Here is an 18,823-nt window from a genome sequence, read left to right on the forward strand (position 1 = left end):
CTAGCATCATACTTATATATGACGCTAGGTGTCACTGCCTGTCCGCGGAACTACTGTCCCGTACTGTAATCATGTTTTCAGTGCGGTACAGTAGTGGATAGGCAGTGACACCTAGCGTCCTAGATAAGTATGATGCTAGGAGCACGACTCCCGGCACTGTGTTTGGTCCGGGACATGCGGCCCGTATATCACGGACCGAACACGGTCGTGTGCATGGGGCCTTAACTGGGCGGGTGCATGCCCACACAAGTGTATTCAAATAACCAGTAGAGGAATCAGTCACCAGAAACTGTTATAATATTTATTTATTCTCCAGCTTCATACAAACTGGATGTAGAAGCATAAACATAGTACATTTCTACCATTTTCAACAAAAATATAACCAATATGTACAATTATTGTATTAAAAATACAAAAGGGATACAGACTCTACCAATGTCTTTCTAAAAGACATACAGGTACAAGTAGTATCAAAAGCATGATGAAATCACCAGTTAGTTGTACATTCTGCACTTGACATCACAGAGCGAACTGAGGTTAGCAGTCCTATAATCTACCGTTATATGATGCTTAGAACGTTTGTGCAATGTGAGATAGATCTGGCCTTCTGTCTGTCTCTATGCAGTAGGTCCATTACCTACATAAAAAAAGCTGGCAAATAAATGCATATTACATGTAAAATTACATAGGCATAACTGACAATGTGATATAGAAGGAAGGTAGACAAAAGCCATGATAACAGGATAGAGAATCATTAAATAAAGCACGGTTGTCATTTTAAACAGTGAAAAAAACACTAACTTCTGTCCTTTTTTTCTTTAAAGTTGTATACATACATATATATATATGTTTAACCACTGATCAATATGATCAGTTTAGATCAAATGGAAAAAAAATCATAATAATCCAAGATCATAAGTTTCTCACACAGGATTATTACTCGGATTGGCAGCCTTCAGGTATCCGGAGTCTGTGCAAAGGGAGAAGATAGCGATTTCAGTCATGAAAGTGTAAAATAGCAGCTGTGAGCAGATGAATGCTACACATTAGCCTTCTCTACAAGTGCAGTATCCCACAATGGCATTTCACAAGTCCGCATGTCATATATATGAATGTGCTGCATTGCTAGGGATAGCCCAGATAATGACAATGATTGTTGAATAGGTTGATTTTTGTTTTAAGATGGATGATGAAAAAGCTACCTATTTTCTCAGTATTAACAACTAGTAGCATTAGGTAAATGTCCCAAGCTGCCATTACTTTAATATAATCCAGTTCTTTTTTTCCAATTAAAAATCTCTATATAAACATAAAAAAATAAGTCATAACTTAGGTGTGAAATAACACTGTAAATAACCTGATGTAACAAATAAGGTCTCCAAACTCAAAGTGTGCACCTTTCATGGTAAAGGACTGTTCACGCAGGGGTCATATTGTAACAAACAGCATTGTAAACAGAACAAACCCAACTCAAAAAATCTGTGTGCAGAGACTATTGAAATGCAATCTCAGCTAAAGTTAAAAATGGCTGATATAAGCACATGACTAGCTTGCCATACAAACAGTAGACAAAGCCAGATAGATGACTAAAGGTTAAAACCGAGATTTAATTAAAAAAACAAAAAAAAAACAAAGACACCATCCAGGCATGAAAAAGTGCAATAGAAGTCATTGCTGATGGGTTGGCTGGCAAGTTTGGAATGATACTGTGCAAGATTCAGCCAGCTACCATCAGATCGCAGCTTCCTGCACAGTCTCTGTCAAGCAACACAGCAAGAGAGGACGAAAAGTGCCACAATGATGTCTTCACAGTATTTCACATGCCAGGGAGTAGAACAGAAGGATATTAGATGCCCAGTGCTGCTTATAAGGCGGATGAGGAGAAAACTGTTCCACAGACTCCAGTCATCTAGGGCATCCTCTTGTGCTCTCCTTTTCAGGCAACTTATCCTAGTACCGGACAAGACCTTAACCTCATACAGCGGATACTTGCTCATCATCTGAAGGGGAAAGGAAATACAACATTAGAATTAAATGAAAGCCATGCATACAGAAGACCACTTACACTAGACATCTGATAAAAGAATGGATTAAGCCTTTTCCTTTAACATGTGCTTAAAGAGAACATTTTTTCTACCCTCCTCAGTTATTTAGATATCGGTGCCGTTATATTTGACGCCCAATATTTAAATAACCCCCTGAACTGTCAATGGGGCGACTAATGGCAAGGGGGCGTGTTACTATGGCTGTGACACTGTCCAATCAGCTACAGACCGTGTTACAGCAAGAGCTGGAGGAGAGTGTGTGCACGCGCACGCTCTCACTCTTCAGCTGTCCGCAGACAAAGACAAGACTGATCGAGAGAGAACTCACAGTCTTGTACTTGTGTGGCGTGTAATGGCAAGGTGGCGTGTAATGGCAAAGTGGCGGTGTCACTGCTGCAGACAGTGCAAGAGCTGGAGGGAGGAGAGTGCGCACGCTCTCACTCGTCAGCTCTCGGCAGACAAGGACAAGACTGATCTCTTGAGAGATCAGTCTTGTACTTGTCTGTCGAACTGGCAAGGGGACGTGTCTCTGCATGCGCGCTCTCCTCTCTCCAGCTCTTACACTGTCCGTAGCAGTGACACGCCCCCTTGCCAGTTAGGCAGAAAAGTACAAGTCTGATCTCTCGCGAGAGTTCAGCTGTCGGCCGACAAGGACACAATTGATGAGTGCACACGCTCTCCTCTCTCCAGCGCTTGCTGTACAACACTGTCCATAGCTGATTGGACAGTGTCACAGCCATAGTAACACGCCCCCTTGCATTACACGCCCCGTTGAGTGTTAAGGGGATTATTTAAATATCGGTCGCCAAATATAACGGCACCGATCTCTATATAACGGAGGAGGGTAGAAACAAAAAATTTAAAGTGCCCCAGGGTTTGTTCAGCCCTGCCTATTACATGCTGCACTCAGCTGCACATGTATGGGGAGGTGAAAGGTTCTCTTTAAAGGATAACTAAACGTTCAATAAACTTTTGGCATGTCATAGTGACAGGTCAGAAGTTTTCATTGGTGGGGGTCCGAGCACTGTGACTCCCACCAATCGCTAAAACGAAGCTGCAGAAGTGCTGGTGTGAGCGTTGAGCCGCTTCGTTTCTGTTCTACTTTTTCCAGAAAGCCGATGTAGTGGAGTATGGGCTCATAGACTTTATATTGAGCCTGTACTCCGATACATTGATTTCCGGAAAAAGCCGAACAGAAACGAAGCGGCTCAACGCTCACACGAGCACTTCTGCTGCTTCGTTTTAGCGATTGCTCAGACCCTCACCAATCAAAACTTCTGACATGTCAGAAGTCTGTTGAACGTTTAGTTACTTTAATGGGGTTTTACCATAATTAATATTTATCGACTATTCACAGAATAGGTGATAAATATCTGATCGGTGACAGTCCGACTGCTGGGATCCTCACTGATCACAAGAATGGGCATATCTTGTCGATTCTAAGCCCCATATAAAAGGAGCAGTACTGCGCTTGCTCAGCCCCCGCTCCATTCATTTCTATGGGACTGCCAAAGCTAGCGATCAGGCAGCTGAATGTCAGAGACTGGCTGAGACCCCGGAGAAAAGACAAAAGCGGTATTCACCTCTGTCTCTCTGTACTCACGTACACAGCGCTCCTTGTATAGGAAAGAGGCAGTGTCGGTGATCAAGTGACTGGCCACACGATCGCCGGTATGCCAGTAGTAGGAAGTTGCTGCTGGGTCTAAATAAACCCAGCACAGCCATAACCGTTACAATAGTAACTATAACAGTGCCGATTACATAGACATATAATATATAAAGCTTTATGGTAAACAAGGTCCATCACAAATAAAAAATATATATATTTTAGGGTAACACTATATTATTACCAAAAAGAACAAGCTAAAAAGTTGAATAAAATAGTAAAAAAAAAAATTAACTGTATGCCTTTAAATGCTTAAAAAAAAAAAAAGTGCAAAAATGTGTGTAAAAAGGATAATAAAACAAAACTGCACTAAATGTTGCAAATATCACATAGTTAGCCCAAGAAATAAAAATAGCTGTTTAACTAATGTGGGATAAAAATGGCTAAACTGTGTCTGGTACTGAAGGCTCCAAATCTAGCTAAACGGTGTCTGGTCTTGATGCGGTTTTGGAAACTACACTCCTATTACTAGAAGTTAGCAAAAGTTAAAGTATTATAAAGCAAATTTCTTCAGTGACCCAGAAGTAGTTAATAATCCCTAGGACACTTACCATCATCTTTTGCTGCTACCCCTGGAGTCTGATATTTAGCAAGCCGTGGGTCGGACTCATTTGGCTTATGCCATTGTGGCTTGTTAACCGGCTTGCTACAAGGCTGATTATGAGAAGGTGGAGATGTAGCTGGAGCTCCTTCGCTGTCACTTCTACGGGCCATCATCCTGGAACGTTGTAGTGCTACGTTATAATCTGGAGGCTTCCTAGATAATTGTGGGTGTCCATCAGCAAACTCTGCTATTGGAATTCCTACATATCCTGGTGGTGTTGGTGGTGGCTCTCTGTACCGGCCATCCTTCCGTGCTGTGGTAACACAATACACTACCATAAGAGACAATTATTGTCACAACGGAAACGAAGCAAAGAAAATAAAACAAGCAAATGCAAACTTTTCTCTAAAATGTTAAGTCTAAAGACACCTCGTTATATTAAAATAGATGTCCTTTTGCGTCCTGAAAAATTAGATTAACGTCACTACCTAGTTACTTCAGTGTTGGCTGCTTCTTAAGATAGGTAATCTTGGGGCAAAGCTGTGATCAGTGACTGCAGCTAAGCTCCAATTCAGGGAGTCTAGTCTCCCCATAAGCTCACACTGCTGCTCAGTCCCCCATGATTTACCCAGCAGCACCCCTTTTTTAGATGTTACAGGCTTAAAGAGGCTCTGTCACCAGATTTTGCAACCCCTATCTGCTATTGCAGCAGATCGGCGCTGCAATGTAGATTACAGTAACGTTTTTATTTTTAAAAAACTAGCATTTTTGGCCAAGTTATGACCATTTTTGTAGTTATGCAAATGAGGCTTGCAAAAGTCCAAGTGGGTGTGTTTAAAAGTAAAAGTCCAAGATCGACTTACCTGCAAACGCTGATGCTGCTGCAGAATCAACTGTAGCCTCTGGTGCCGATGTGGCCGTCACGATGCAGGACCTGTGAGTGACGTCACAGATCTGCACTGTCAGATGCTGGGCGTTCTGAAGAGAAGAGGATGTTACTTCTCTTCAGAGCGCCCAGCTAGTAAAAGTATTAAAAACGCCCCGATGTACGCACATAATACACGCCCACTTGGACTTTTACTTTTAAACACACCCACTTGGACTTTTGCAAGCCTCATTTGCATAACTACAAAAATGGTCATAACTTGGCCAAAAATGCTCGTTTTTAAAAAATAAAAACGTTACTGTAATCTACATTGCAGCGCCTATCTGCTGCAATAGCAGATAGGGGTTGCAAAATCTGGTGACAGAGCCTCTTTAAGTTTATGTAAAACCTCAGCAGGAAGTCAGAGATCGAGAATTTATTTTATTTGCTTCCCCTTTAACATTCTCCCGGATTACACTCTTTTTCCTTGTACACAGACAGCCAACCAAAGGGCCCCTGAGAAACCGGGTGGAACCTAATTGGTTGCTATGGGCAACTAGTCCACCTTTCCTTTGCACCAGTTTTGATACATCTCCCCCAATGTGTGTGCTCATCAGTGATCATTGGAGAAACCGCTCATCTTTCATGGTTGTTTGATAAGTATACTAGATAACAAATGTTATTAATTAGGATTTACAATCTTTATCTACAGCTAGATTCTCTCTACTTGACCATCCAGCAAAAATCCATTCACCATTTTAATATGTATGTAAGAAAAAAGAAAAAAACGGATAACGCCTAGCATCAGAAAATTTACCAGCAGATGAAGAAAAGTAATATAAATGTTCTCACCAATAAGACCCTTTGATGAAGACGCGGTTACTGCTATGTGAGTGGGCACAGGTGGAGCTTTTGCTTCCTCTGACGTCTGGGATGTTATGCTGCTGGTTTCGGCTTCAAGAGCAACATCTTTTCCACCTCTTCTCTTAATGGTGCCAGTGTCTCCCTCAGAGTCCTCACCCCAGTAGCCAGTGGATGATGCCCAGCTTGCTCTGGACTGTGCTTGATCTAAAGCTTCTCTTCCCTGATTGTGTCTGCCATACTTTGTACTATGATCAGGAAAAATCGTCTGTTCTAGAGGAGTCCCTGACGGCCATAAACCTGCTCCATCTGTTGTGCCATCGTAATGAACATGACCAAATGGAATGGTCTCCCAGCTTCTCTGATGTGGTATAGTTTGTATGTTGTCATGAGATCCACTAGAGCAAGAGGTCCAGCTACCACGTCCACTGTCCGCAGCATCCAGTGATGTCCTATCACCTTGGTCCTGGGAAAGCTCCTCCATGCTAGGAGACGATAAAACCGATGCAGCCGCGTATAAGCCTCTACTCTCTGCCAAATGTGTATAAGGACTAGAAAGAAAAAAGAACCATTCTAATAAGCAAGACTGCCATATCACTAACTAATTCAGACCATTTTTCTCAAATTTTATCATACAATGATATACTCCCCACAACACATGATGTGACAGCCTGACACTGAACCAAACAAAATGTATGGATGTGATTGATCTTTATAAAGAGATGAGAACATCACAAAAATATATCATTTGTGTTGCTTTCCACAGCTGCACCATTCATCTTTTTATAGCCATGACACAGTGACGGGTTCAAATACACTCTGACTTTAGTGGGATCTGCCAAGGTTATGGTATTTTTGACGGCAAGAATAGCACTGCAGGCTGCACTATTCTTGCGGCAAAAAAATACTAGAAAGTTTAAAGGGAACCCTCACGGAAACCCTGTAGGCAGATGTGAACAAAGCCTAAAATGTATGGTAATGGGACGGAGAAAAAAAACTTCTTTAAAAAGGTAAAAGAACAGCACAAACTGTCTAATAAAATACAGGTGCAAATCGTGAGTAATAAATGCTTCACATACTGGGTTCACACTGCGTATTTCACTTTTTCTTTTTGTTTGGTTGATGAACTCCTATTAAGAGACGTAGGAGTTATCTACCACAGAAAAACAAAAAACACAAAAAAAATGCTAAAAAAAAAAGCAAATAAAACCCCAAAAAACGCAGCGTGAACCCAGCGTCAAGCCTGGCTTATTTGATGTACTTTGACACGCTATAAATCAGTTTCTTGATAAATCAATAATCTAAATACATGAAAAACATCTTCAATTTCACAAATGCCACCTACAGTGACTAGAATATCCAAGATAGTTTGTGGTATTATTGACACGTACCCTATGCAGGGGTCTCCTTCCGTCATGGCTCTTCTGTCAGGACGGCCCACACCTAGATTATTCTCTACAATGCTCACGGAGTGCCTCTGCCGCCGATCATCATGCAGGTGCATACCGTCATATGAGGAATTGCTAACGATACTGGAGCGGGAAGAGATCTCGCTGTGCCCAGAGTCTGAGAAGTTATCCACAGTGCCACTTGCTGCCAAAGTGTAACCTGCATTAACAAAATGACACCGGGTCATGGCTTGCTGCATCCACTGTGTGTTGGCAGCACTACTTTCTACTCATACTATTTATGTTCATAATGAAATCCCAAGTCATAAAGAGTTAATGATCTAGAAGATAAGTAAAAAATGTGTGTATGGAAATGTCCAGAATGACCGATTCTCCTGTGTGTTGCTAGAAGTAGCACAACAATTATGCAGCTAGCCATCAGTGTTATTGGCGGGGCCTATGTATAGCATTGCTTTATGAACATTTGGCCATGGTACCTTTTCTAGGAGAGCTCTGTGGAGAGGTGGGGGGAGAAGAGAGCTGCGATGAAGCATTCGATAACGTGTCATCTGCCCCTTTCTTGTGTCGTTCTAAACTTCCTTCTTCTGATAACGAAAGAATTTTCTTTAACGCTTGTGGTGAGTTGATGCCTTTTAGAGAGGATATATATATCAATATGAAAGACCCTGATCTAATGTTATGTGGGGGTCGGAGTCTCAAACATTGTAACTGCAGAGTTACAATGTTACCTTAGGCAGCTTGTATCTCGACTTTGTTTTAAACATTCCCATTGCGACAAAACGAAATTAGTAAATTTAACCAAGCTGGACCCAATAAAATGACAAGCGTTTACACTTCAGGGGGCATAACTACTGAGGTTAATGGATACCTATCTTTCCTGGCTACCAAATGAATCCTACCGGTTTCTTATATCAACTTGTTCCAACATTACTTTCTCAACCCCGTTCGATAAAAAACAAAAATATCTAGAGCCTAATCTTTTGTACAAGTCGAAGTGAATTATCAAAGGATGCACTTATTCTAAAATTAATAAAAAAAATACACTGTATATGGTCTTAAAGGGGTTGTCTCATTCTGACAACTTCTTCCCATATGCCCAATTAGGTCCACCACTTGAGACCCCCTCTGTGTTAGAATAGGGAGCCACTCTGGCAGACCCGGCACGTCCATGAATTAGAGGAGCCGGACTTTGTGAGACAACCCCTTTAATGTGGAGTCTTGACATAGCTGTAGATAAAACAGCAACGTATCCATAGTGCATCTTTACTATTGTACTGAATTACCTCGTGCAATTGGGCATGCGCTTAATCAACATTTGCCGGTAGCTATAAAATAAACTCCAAAAATATATATAATGAAAAGAAAATTGAATGTGGACCATCTAAGTCAAAGTGCATTAGATAAGATAATGACGTTTACTAACCGAAGGGAGGAAGATCCTTCACTGGCACTTTCTTTCTGGAAGGATAGAGAGACACAGAGGGCACTTGCAAAGCCTGATTTGGTTTCAATGTCTGCTGTTTCTGCTGCGTTGCTGCCCGTGGTGCTACCGGTGAGGTGTCTGGTTTCCCAGATCTCTTGTCACAAGGTGTTTTTGGCACTAAAAAAAAAAATTATATAAAATAAATTGAAGCTAAATTAATGTACATGAAAACATACGCACCCAAAATCCATACAGTAAATAACGCTATACAATGAATGAAGTTTACATGAAGTCCTTCACAGCCCACATGGCTAGTAGATTTTGTTAACCCGCTGCTTACATGCATTTGTTGCGGGCTCACACTGCACTGACAGCGTCTGTAGATTCTCTTCATCCATTTCAAGATCCAGATCGGACAAGTACTGTTTTACTTTGCGAGCCATCTGGGCATCCTCATACAGTTTCTTGGCATTTAGGAAAGAGCTGCGACGTACTCTCTTTTTGTGACCTCCGGTCTGTGCCACATCAAGGACAGCTGAATTGGTGCTACCTTGACTGAGGGACCTGGAAACATAAGACCATTAATAATGAAATAACGAATTCCCTCTATAATGTGATGTATAATAACAATAATAAAGTCATGCAAGGGTAATATATGGGGAATTTTTGCTCAACATGCCTCATTCCAGTAACTCAAGCTAATAAAAAACAAAACAAAAAAAACTATAGTAAAAGAAACTACATATTACAGAAAAATAGGTTTTCAAATATTACCCACAAGCCATCGCTACGGTAATGGGTTCAAGTAACCTGGTCCCAATCTATCTGATTTTGGATAATGCAAAGCTACAGCTTTCAGCTGTAAATTGGAACTTAACTATTAATTGCACTAATAAAAATATAGTAATAATATAAAAAAAAGCAGTTACTGGGTGCGAGCGGCTTGATGAAGATTACAGTGTTAACTATTTATGTTCTGTGGTCAGTACAGTAGCTGGTTAGTGTATGAGGCGGCCCAAATTGATAACCATGCAGAATGGACCTTTAAAGGGTGGACACACAGGTGGCAGAATTTGTTGCAGAGCGGTCTGCAGGTACAAATCTGTTCCAATCATCTCAATGGACCTTGCAAAAATCCATGTGCTTGCTGTAGAAATAACCCTTTCAGATGAATGGAACGGATTTTCAGTCCAGAAATTTCTGCAAGAAAATCTGCGACATGTGAATCCCCCTTAAGTGTTACAGAGGAGGATGAAGCAGTCTTATCACTTTGAGTTACCCTCTAAATTATTTTTACTTACCAAGGCCATAGAACAATTGAAACCAGAACATAATAAACTGGCATTTCATTTTGGCAGGGATAGTCAATGAAAATGTGTGTGGTTTCAGTAGATACATAGTAATTCAGCAACTCATCAGATATTAGGACACCTTTAATAAAGATATCTGATTGATTGCTAATGTCGACACAAAATGTTTTTATGCTATTGAATAAACATTTCGGTGTCGAAGTGAAATCCCGTATTTTTACAACAGTGTTCAATTTCTACATACGGATAACCAAAAAGTGGGATATTATCTTTTCTTTCAAGGACTGAGCAAAACTAGATCACTTCAGTAAATCATCAGCGTCTGCTGTAAAGAGGGTTAAAAGGTAACAAAAAGCGAAAAGCAAAAGAAAGGAAATAATGCGAATGGGTAGAATGGAAATAATACGTGGCAGTGGGCAACGTGGTCACCAACAAACTCACCCCAAACTTCTCCACTTCTTCTTCCTGCAAGTGAGAGCCATGGAGGGAGAAGCAAGTGTATAGAAAGAAACAGGGAGAAAGAAAGATCACAAGCTCAGAAAGAAAAGCCCAGACCACGAGACAAGGGGAAGTCAGACATTTCTGAATGGCACACATAGGGGGCATCATCAGTTGTGGTTGAATACCCTGATGTTTCCAAAAACAAAAAGTGACACAAACTCTATAAGGAGGAGTTCACACAGAGTTTTTTGACGAGGAAACCGCGCCGCAAAACGGCCAAAAATGCCTCCCATTGATTTCAATGGGAGGCGTCTTTTTCCCGCGAGCGGTAAAACCGCCTCGCGGGAAAAAGAAGCGACATGCCCCATCTTCAGGTGTTTACGCCTCTGACCTCCCATTGACTTCAATGGGAGGCAGAGAAAGCGTATTTCGCTCAATGGCCGTGGGCGAAAAACGCTGTGAAAACCGGCGTGCACGGAGAGGAAAATCTGCTTCAGACTTCCAAACAAAATTTTGAGACAGAAATTCCGCCTGCAAAAAACTCAGTGTGAACATAGCCTATCTCCTACAGTAATGTAAATGTTTTGAGTAACCTTGATAGACCATACAAAACATTTATGAGATATTATGAGATTTAGTTGTGGGGGTTGGGGAAAAAAAACACTAAAAACTTTTCAGGGTTTAAAAAAATAAAGAAAATTGCATCGTAGTGTACAGCCAGATTCTTGTAAATAGATTTCAGGTATGTATTATGAGAATGTATAGTCATCTGCAAACTCCCTAAAGCTGGCAAGAATAGAAGTTAGTTTTCATCTTGAAATAAAAAAATATAATATACACAGTGGATATAAAAAGTCTATACCCCCCTGTTAAAATGCCAGATTTTTGTCATGTCAAAAAAACAGAAGATGAATCATTTCAGAACATTTTCCACCTTTAATGTGACCCATAATCTGTACAATTCCATTGAAAAACCAACTGAAATCTTTTGGAGGGGGGGGGGGGGGCGACGACACAACAAAACTACAATAATATGCTTGCATAAGTGTGAACACCCTCTTATAATTGGGGATGTGGTTGAGTTTAGAATTAGCCAATCTCATTTAAACTCATGTTAAATAGTAGTCAGTACACAACTGCCATTATTTAAAGTGATTCAGAGTAACCCCATATAAAGTTCAGCTGTTATATTAGGATTTTTTGGACGTTTTCTTTGTTGCATGTGACAGCAAAAGCCATGGTCCGTAAAGAGCTTACAACACATCAAAGGGATCTGATTGTTGAAAGGCATCAGTCAGGAGAAGGGTACCAAAGAATTTCCAAGGCATTAGATATACCATGGAACACCGTGAAGACGGTCAACAAGAAGTGGATTACATTTGGCACAACAGTGACATTACCAAGAACTGGATGTCCCTCAAAACTTGATGGAAAGACGAGACGAAAATTGGTCCGGGAGGCTACCATGAGGCCTACAGCAACATTAAAGGAGCTGCAGGACTATCTGGCAGGTACTGGTTGTATAGTGCATGTGACGACAATCTCCCGTATTCTTGATATGTCTGGGCTGTGGGGTAGGATGGCAAGACGGAAGAAAAACATCCAAGCCCGGCTATGTTTTGCAAAGACCTACATCAAGTCTGCCAAAAGCATGTTGGAAAATGTGTTATGATCTGATGAGACCAAGGTTGAACTTTTTGGCCATAATTCCAAAAGTTATGTTTGGCGCAAAGCCAACACTGCACATCACCAAAATAACATCATACCCACAGTGAAGCATAGTGGAGGCAGCATTATGCTTTGGGGCTGTTTTTCTGCAGCTGGAACTGGTGCTATAGTCAAGGTGGAGGGAATTATGAACAGTTCAAAATATCAGTTAATATTGGCACAAAACCTGCAGGCCTCTGCTAAAAAAGCTGAAGAGGAATTTCACCTTTCAGCACAACCACCACCCAAAGCAAAACCTCCAAATGAACAAAAGATTGGCTTCACCAGAAGATCAAAGTTTTGGAATGGCCCAGCCAGAGCCCAGACCTGAATCCCATTAAAAATCTGTAGGGTGACCTAAAGAGGGCTGTACACAAGAGATGCCCTCGCAATCTGACAGATCTGGAGCGCCTTTGCAAGGAAGAGTGGGCAACAATTGCCAAGTCAAGATGTGCCATGTTAATAGACTTCTACCCAAAAAGACTGAATGTTGTCAAAGTCTAAGGGTAATTCTACAAAATATTAGTTTTAGGGGGAGCATATTTATATTATATTTAAGGGGGAGCAACAACATTATTTTTGTTCTTTATTTCTCCAGCCTACAAGAGTTCAGTTTTTTTCAATACAATTGACAAAACCCTGGCATTTTAACAGGGGTGTCTAGACTTTTTATATCCACTGTGAATATATATATATATATATATATATATATATATATATATATATATACATATATATAATTTTTTATTTATTTTTTTGCCAGTAATGGTTAAATAATTTCGACAATCTGTTAGAAGGGACTGAGAAGTTTAAACACAAATGAGTATCGTGCCACTCGAGAAGTAAATTTTCCAACAAAAAACAAAATTCAGGAAACATAAGCGTACCTTGTACGGAACATCAGGGCAGGGTCCATGTTAACTGAGGCCATTCTACCAACATGGCGAATTTCCTTTGCGATCATCCTTAGTTTCTCAAAGTTTACTAATCCTTCCACTTTTGAATCATTGCCTAGATGGAAGAAAAGGTTTTAGTGTTGAGGCTCCCTAAATTAGGATTATTCTAAACACAAATATACGGAAATGTAATAATATGATCACCTTCATGTAGGAAGGTAAGATCTTTCTTAATAACAGGAAATAGAGGGATGATGGGTGGTTGGAGGTTCTGGCTGTTCAGTACATTCCGATATTTTGCCATGTTCCTTGATGGGTCAAACAGGTCTTGCAGATCTTGAAAAAGTTTTTCATATTTACTAGGAAGTTTTTCCCATGTTGTTCTAAGTCTTGATACTGGAGCTAAGTTTAAGCCACTGGAATGAAACAAAAAACAATAATCGTCATATTCAGGATATTTAAATACACCAGTTATATCTAATATTACAGAAAAAGGTCTTAAAATGGTTAATTTCATAGACCGAGCAGCAGCTTCGCTATAGAAGATTATGTGAAGTGAATGTACAAAGTAGGGCAAGAAAAACTTGTTGTTGACTTGTAAAGCTATTATTACTAATAGTAAAGTATAACAATTGCTTATTAAAGGGTTTTTCAAAATTTACGCAAATAATCCAAAATCACTGCATAGAGAAAAGTCATGCAACTTCACTACTGTTTTACTTCACCATTTTCAAGACCTCTGCTTGTTGTCCGTTCATGGAAATATTCTTGTTTACATTCAGAGGCTAGAATCCAACCCCGACAAGTTTTCATACATTTTCATTATATAATGATTAAAGGGTAAGTCGACTTTTGCAACCAATTTTATTGCTGCAATACATCTTAAATATAACATAAAGCAAACTTGCAAATAGTCTTGATTACAAATATGCCACAATATTCTATCTTTAGATCATACACAGACATACTTCAGACAAACACACATTAAAGAGGCTGTCACCAGATTAGAAGTGCTCTATCTCCTACATCATCTGATCGGCGCTGTAATGTAGGTAACAGTGGTTTTTATTTTGAAAACAATCTTTTTTTAGCAAGTTATGAGCAATTTTAGATTTATGCTAATTCGTTTCTTAATAGACAACTGGGCGTGTTTTAACTTTTGACCAAGTGGGCGTTGTAAAGAGAAGTGTATGACCCTGACCAATCAGCGTCATACACTTCTCTCCATTCATGTTCATTTGTATTCACAGCACTCGCGTGATCTTGCTGTGCTGTCACATACACCCACATTAACTTTACTGAAGTGTCTTGAGAGTGACTAGACATCACCTCCAGCCAGAACGCGATGTCTACTCACAGTCCCAACATTTTGGTAAAGATTTTGTGGGACTTGCTCACACAGCACAGCGTGATCTCGCTGTTCTGTCATTCACAGCGTGATCTCGCGAGATCACGCTGTGCTGTGATTAAGTCCCACACAAACTTTACCGAAGTGTCGGGAGTGTGAATAGACATCGCGTCCTGGCTGGAGGCCATGTCTATTCACTCTCAAGACACTTCAGTAAAGTTAATGTAGGTGTATGTGACAGCACAGCGTGATCTCACGAGATCACGCTGTGCGGAGTACAAATGGACATGAATGAAGAGAAGTGTATGATGCGGATTGGTCAGCGTCATACACTTCTCTTCACAACGCCCACTTGGTCAAAAGTTAAAAAACGCCCAGTTGTCTTAATAAAAACTAATTAGCATAAATCTAAAATTGCTCATCACTTGCTCAAAAATTATTGCTTTTCAAAATAAAAACCATTGTTGTTATCTACATTACAGCGCCGATCACATTATGTATGAGATAGGGCACTTATAATGTGGTGACAGAGCCTCTTTAAACAGTTTAGCAAGAAGTACAGGACAGATGTATGGGAGTATGACTGCAGCATCAGACTGCACAATGTTTGTTTGTAGTCTGTAGCCATGGAGAAACATATGTCTGCTTGGAAGCTGTAGCCACAAAATAGTGAGATATTTGTAATGAAGACTATTTGCCAAGTTGCATCATTTTTATTTTAGATTAATTCAAATAATAAAACAATGTTTACAAAGGTTTGCATAGATGTTAAAGGGGTTATCCGGGGACCAACAAATTGCATTGCAATAATAGAGTCAAACTAAGTAACTTACTAATATACTTTAATTAAAAATTCTGTACTAAATGGTACAGTTCAAACCTCATGAATTATTCAGGAAGTGCTGGAGCTTTTCTAATAATGATGACGCTCCGACACGGCCCCACGTGACTGAGCTCTTGCTTCATGTGCTGTTCGTGAACATGACCGCAAGGGGCAGTCTGCTTGAGTCCCGAGCAGAGCATCCGCTAGCGCTTTGCTCGGCACTACAGCACTGTTCCAAACGTCCAGATTTGGTCAATTCAGGGGTTTCCCATCACTAGAGTCCCCAAGCAAAGCATCAGCTGATGCTGTGCCTGGCGACTCCACAACTTCTGCCCACGTCACTGTCCATATATGGACAAGGACATTGACAGCAGTACTGAAGTCCCGAGCAAAGCGCCTGCTGACGCTCTGCTCGGGACTCAAGCAATAGGCAATGTGACAGCGAAGCAAGAGCTCAGTCACGTGGGGCCGTGTCAGAGCGTCATCATTATTAGAAAAGCTCCAGCGCTTCCTGAATAATTCATGAGGTTTGAACTGCACCATTTAGTACAGAATCTTTAATTTTAAGTATATTAGTAAGTTACTTAGTTTCACATAAATATATTATTGCAATGCAATTTTTGGTCCCAGGATAACCCCTTTAGGATTTATTAACATGAGACTACACAACACCTTTAAGGGATGTCTGCTTTAGAAATTCCCTTTTAATATACATATTGAGCTGAAATTGATAGAGTGGGTCTCCTGGTCAGGACCCTTCTCTATTAGCCATTAGTTCAGCTTTTTACTTTGGAGATGTTGGGGAATTTGGATTCCTATAGCGGACTTGCTCTATTTTGGGACTATGCTTCTTGCTTAAGCATCATTCCAACTTGGAGGACCTTTTTTTGCTAAATACCAGGTATAGAGTGAAATTATTACATCTTCAATCTGTAATATATATTTTTTTTCTTAAGATACTGACATAGATGCTATTTTTTTGTTACTGGCAATAGAAAAGCATGGGAAATCACAAATATCTTTATAGTCTGAGAAGCAATTGTAGTACAATTAAAGGGATTGATTTTACCTAATAATCGCAAACATAGAGTTAAAATTCTTGCACTCTCTACAGTGCAGGGCAATCTTGATAAAATGTTTGATGATTTTCATTCTCTTAAGCTGGTTAGTCTCCCTTAAAATTTCAGTAGCCACCCAAAAGGTTTCCTGGTTGATTGCTTCTTCAAAGTTCTTGAGGTTGACACAACCAGTTTTTGACTTTAGCTTGAAAAGGTCATCAATGTACTCTGTTGGCTCAATGTTCCGGAAAAGCTCAAAATTCCTCATTGACAGTTGAGTAGCCACCTCAATAGTACTTAATTGAAGCAAAGAAATCTGACTTTCCCTTAACAAATCCTGGGCATCTTCATCCGAACATAGCGTTTCCGTCTCCATGTTGTTTTTAAGATAATACCTGAAATACAAAAGAACAAATAAAAAAAATGTAAAAAAAGATTAGCAGCAAAATCTGTGGTAGTTACTGAATGTCAGCCTCATATAATAAAACAATTATTCTTTTAACACCACGAAATATAAAATGATGCATTACAAATAATAAATATACAAATTGTGATTTTAGGCCAGTAGATGGCAGTATAGACTAAGATTACTAAAGAGACAATTGGGGAATAGCATTACATCACCGTGTGGATAATCTGGTCAAGGTTTCCCATCAGATGATTTGAGTTTCAGGTCTGAGGGGGCGGATGTTAAAAATCAAAAAGGTTTATACATCAATTAAAATAAAAAATGAGCTATCCCATGAAGGAAATATGTAGCGCTAATAGATGTGATAAAATGCCAAATGTTCAACCATACCTGCCGCTGAGCTGTATTCTGTCGGCTAGCTTAGATAGTTGGTCTGGGAGTCGCCTTTGCTTGATGACACCCTCAGGAGTAACGGACACCTCACACAAAGAGTATGCATCAGGCACGGCAGTCAGGGCAAACTCCCTGATAGCCTGAATGACAACTTCCTTTGCAGTGGTATCTTTGCTTATCATTATATAGCGGCTTTGTTGGTCAGCCTTAAACACTCTCAGCACTTGGTCAGGGAGATCTGGGTAAAAAAATACACATTTTAAGGCATAGCAGAGTTGAATAAACCACATCTACGCTTATTTTTGACATACTTAATATAGGTTTATGTAATATTAATAGCAATGTTTAATACATTTGCGTGGTCAGAATGTTTGCTTTATTTTGGGGGTAACAAAAAAAAAAAAAAAGAGTGGGAACAAAACAAGCACTTACATTGTCAACCACGATATAGAGCTATGAACTGCAAAATTTATGTTTGTGGTGCATATCTCAAGACTTGCATCATTTTTTTTAAGGGGGGGGTATTATCTGCCTCTTCTAAGTTGACAATGGTGAAGATTAGATAGACTTTAAAGGGAATGCGTCGCTAGAATTTTTTTAAATTTTTTTTTCAGTTAAACAGTTAGTATATAAGTGATTACACATTGTTTTCATTTTTTCACTAGTCAGGAAATATTATAAATTAGATTCTAATTCATAACATTTCCATGTGCTGGTCACTAGAGGGAGCAATTCCCAAAATTGTGGTAAAGCAACCTCATTGCTTTATGCTGCAAATTTGGGGTAGACACATCCGCTCTAGTGTCCTCACACAATCCCCCCTCCCTTATTCTGGCTAGTGCCAGGAGAAGGAGGGGGTTGAGTTTTCAAACCTCCTAGACGGTGTGCCGCCATTTTCTGAGCGAATGCACAGTGTAGGAGGATTAGATACCGTGGTAATCAGACAGTATAACACAAACATACACAAAAGTAAAACACACATCACATACACAAACATAACTTAACTGCTCCTGCCGCCGCCTCCGATCCTACTCGAGTCTTCGCTGCCTTGAACATATGGCCGGAAGCCGCGACCGGAAGTCGTCATCTTACTGTCCGGCCGCGGCTTCCGGTCCACATGAAAATGGCGCCGGATTTCGCTCTGCCGAAGACCTTCCTTTTGGTCTGTGTGGGAGCGGCGCATGCGCCGTTCCCACACAGACGGCGTACGCTATAGTGAAAGGAACGGCTCCCGCTCACATACTCTATGGGGATGTATCTCTGTATGTGTCGTTAATCAACACATACAGAGATGGGGAAAAAAAAACGGCAGCCCCCATACACAAGTAAAAGAATAAGGTAAAAAGTACAACAAAATAACACAAATAAATAACATTTATTTTAATATCAAACTAAAAGCAATATTATATAAAAAAATAAATAACATTTGTGACACCTTCCCTTTAAAATCTACTGTCCCTTTAGGATTTGGTTTCTGTCGTAGCGAAGGGTTAAATGGCAACTTCAGTCATGAGATCTAGGTTGGGTGGTTGTATCCAGTCAACTGCAGATATGGCAGGATTAAATGCCGTAGTCAAATACATTTTATGACTGAACGCACTCCTATTGAAGCAACTGTTTAATGA

At 40.2% G+C, this 18,823-nt stretch overlaps 1 protein-coding gene across 12 annotated transcripts in view; it reads right to left on the bottom strand.

The window, feature by feature from the left end:
- Window positions 1-287: 287 nt before the first annotated feature.
- Window positions 288-18,823, bottom strand: part of RAPGEF2 (Rap guanine nucleotide exchange factor 2) — a 310,680-nt gene continuing 292,144 nt past the window's right edge. For 6 of the 12 annotated variants that reach the window (XM_075860285.1, XM_075860287.1, XM_075860294.1 and 3 more), the window contains 12 exons: window positions 17,196-17,436; window positions 16,408-16,791; window positions 13,372-13,583; window positions 13,159-13,282; window positions 10,565-10,588; window positions 9,154-9,377; window positions 8,814-8,990; window positions 7,867-8,019; window positions 7,373-7,589; window positions 5,973-6,532; window positions 4,263-4,586; window positions 288-2,000 (listed from right to left, as the gene is read on the bottom strand). In XM_075860285.1, coding sequence (XP_075716400.1) covers window positions 1,975-2,000; window positions 4,263-4,586; window positions 5,973-6,532; window positions 7,373-7,589; window positions 7,867-8,019; window positions 8,814-8,990; window positions 9,154-9,377; window positions 10,565-10,588; window positions 13,159-13,282; window positions 13,372-13,583; window positions 16,408-16,791; window positions 17,196-17,436 — 2,666 coding nt within the window. In that variant the 3' untranslated portion in view covers window positions 288-1,974. The remainder of the gene's footprint in view (window positions 2,001-4,262; window positions 4,587-5,972; window positions 6,533-7,372; window positions 7,590-7,866; window positions 8,020-8,813; window positions 8,991-9,153; window positions 9,378-10,564; window positions 10,589-13,158; window positions 13,283-13,371; window positions 13,584-16,407; window positions 16,792-17,195; window positions 17,437-18,823) is intronic. The other 6 variants (XM_075860289.1, XM_075860286.1, XM_075860296.1 and 3 more) reach the window with 4 other exon arrangements.

The sequence above is a fragment of the Rhinoderma darwinii genome, chromosome 1 (assembly GCF_050947455.1).
Source record: "Rhinoderma darwinii isolate aRhiDar2 chromosome 1, aRhiDar2.hap1, whole genome shotgun sequence".
Lineage (NCBI taxonomy): Eukaryota > Metazoa > Chordata > Amphibia > Anura > Rhinodermatidae > Rhinoderma > Rhinoderma darwinii.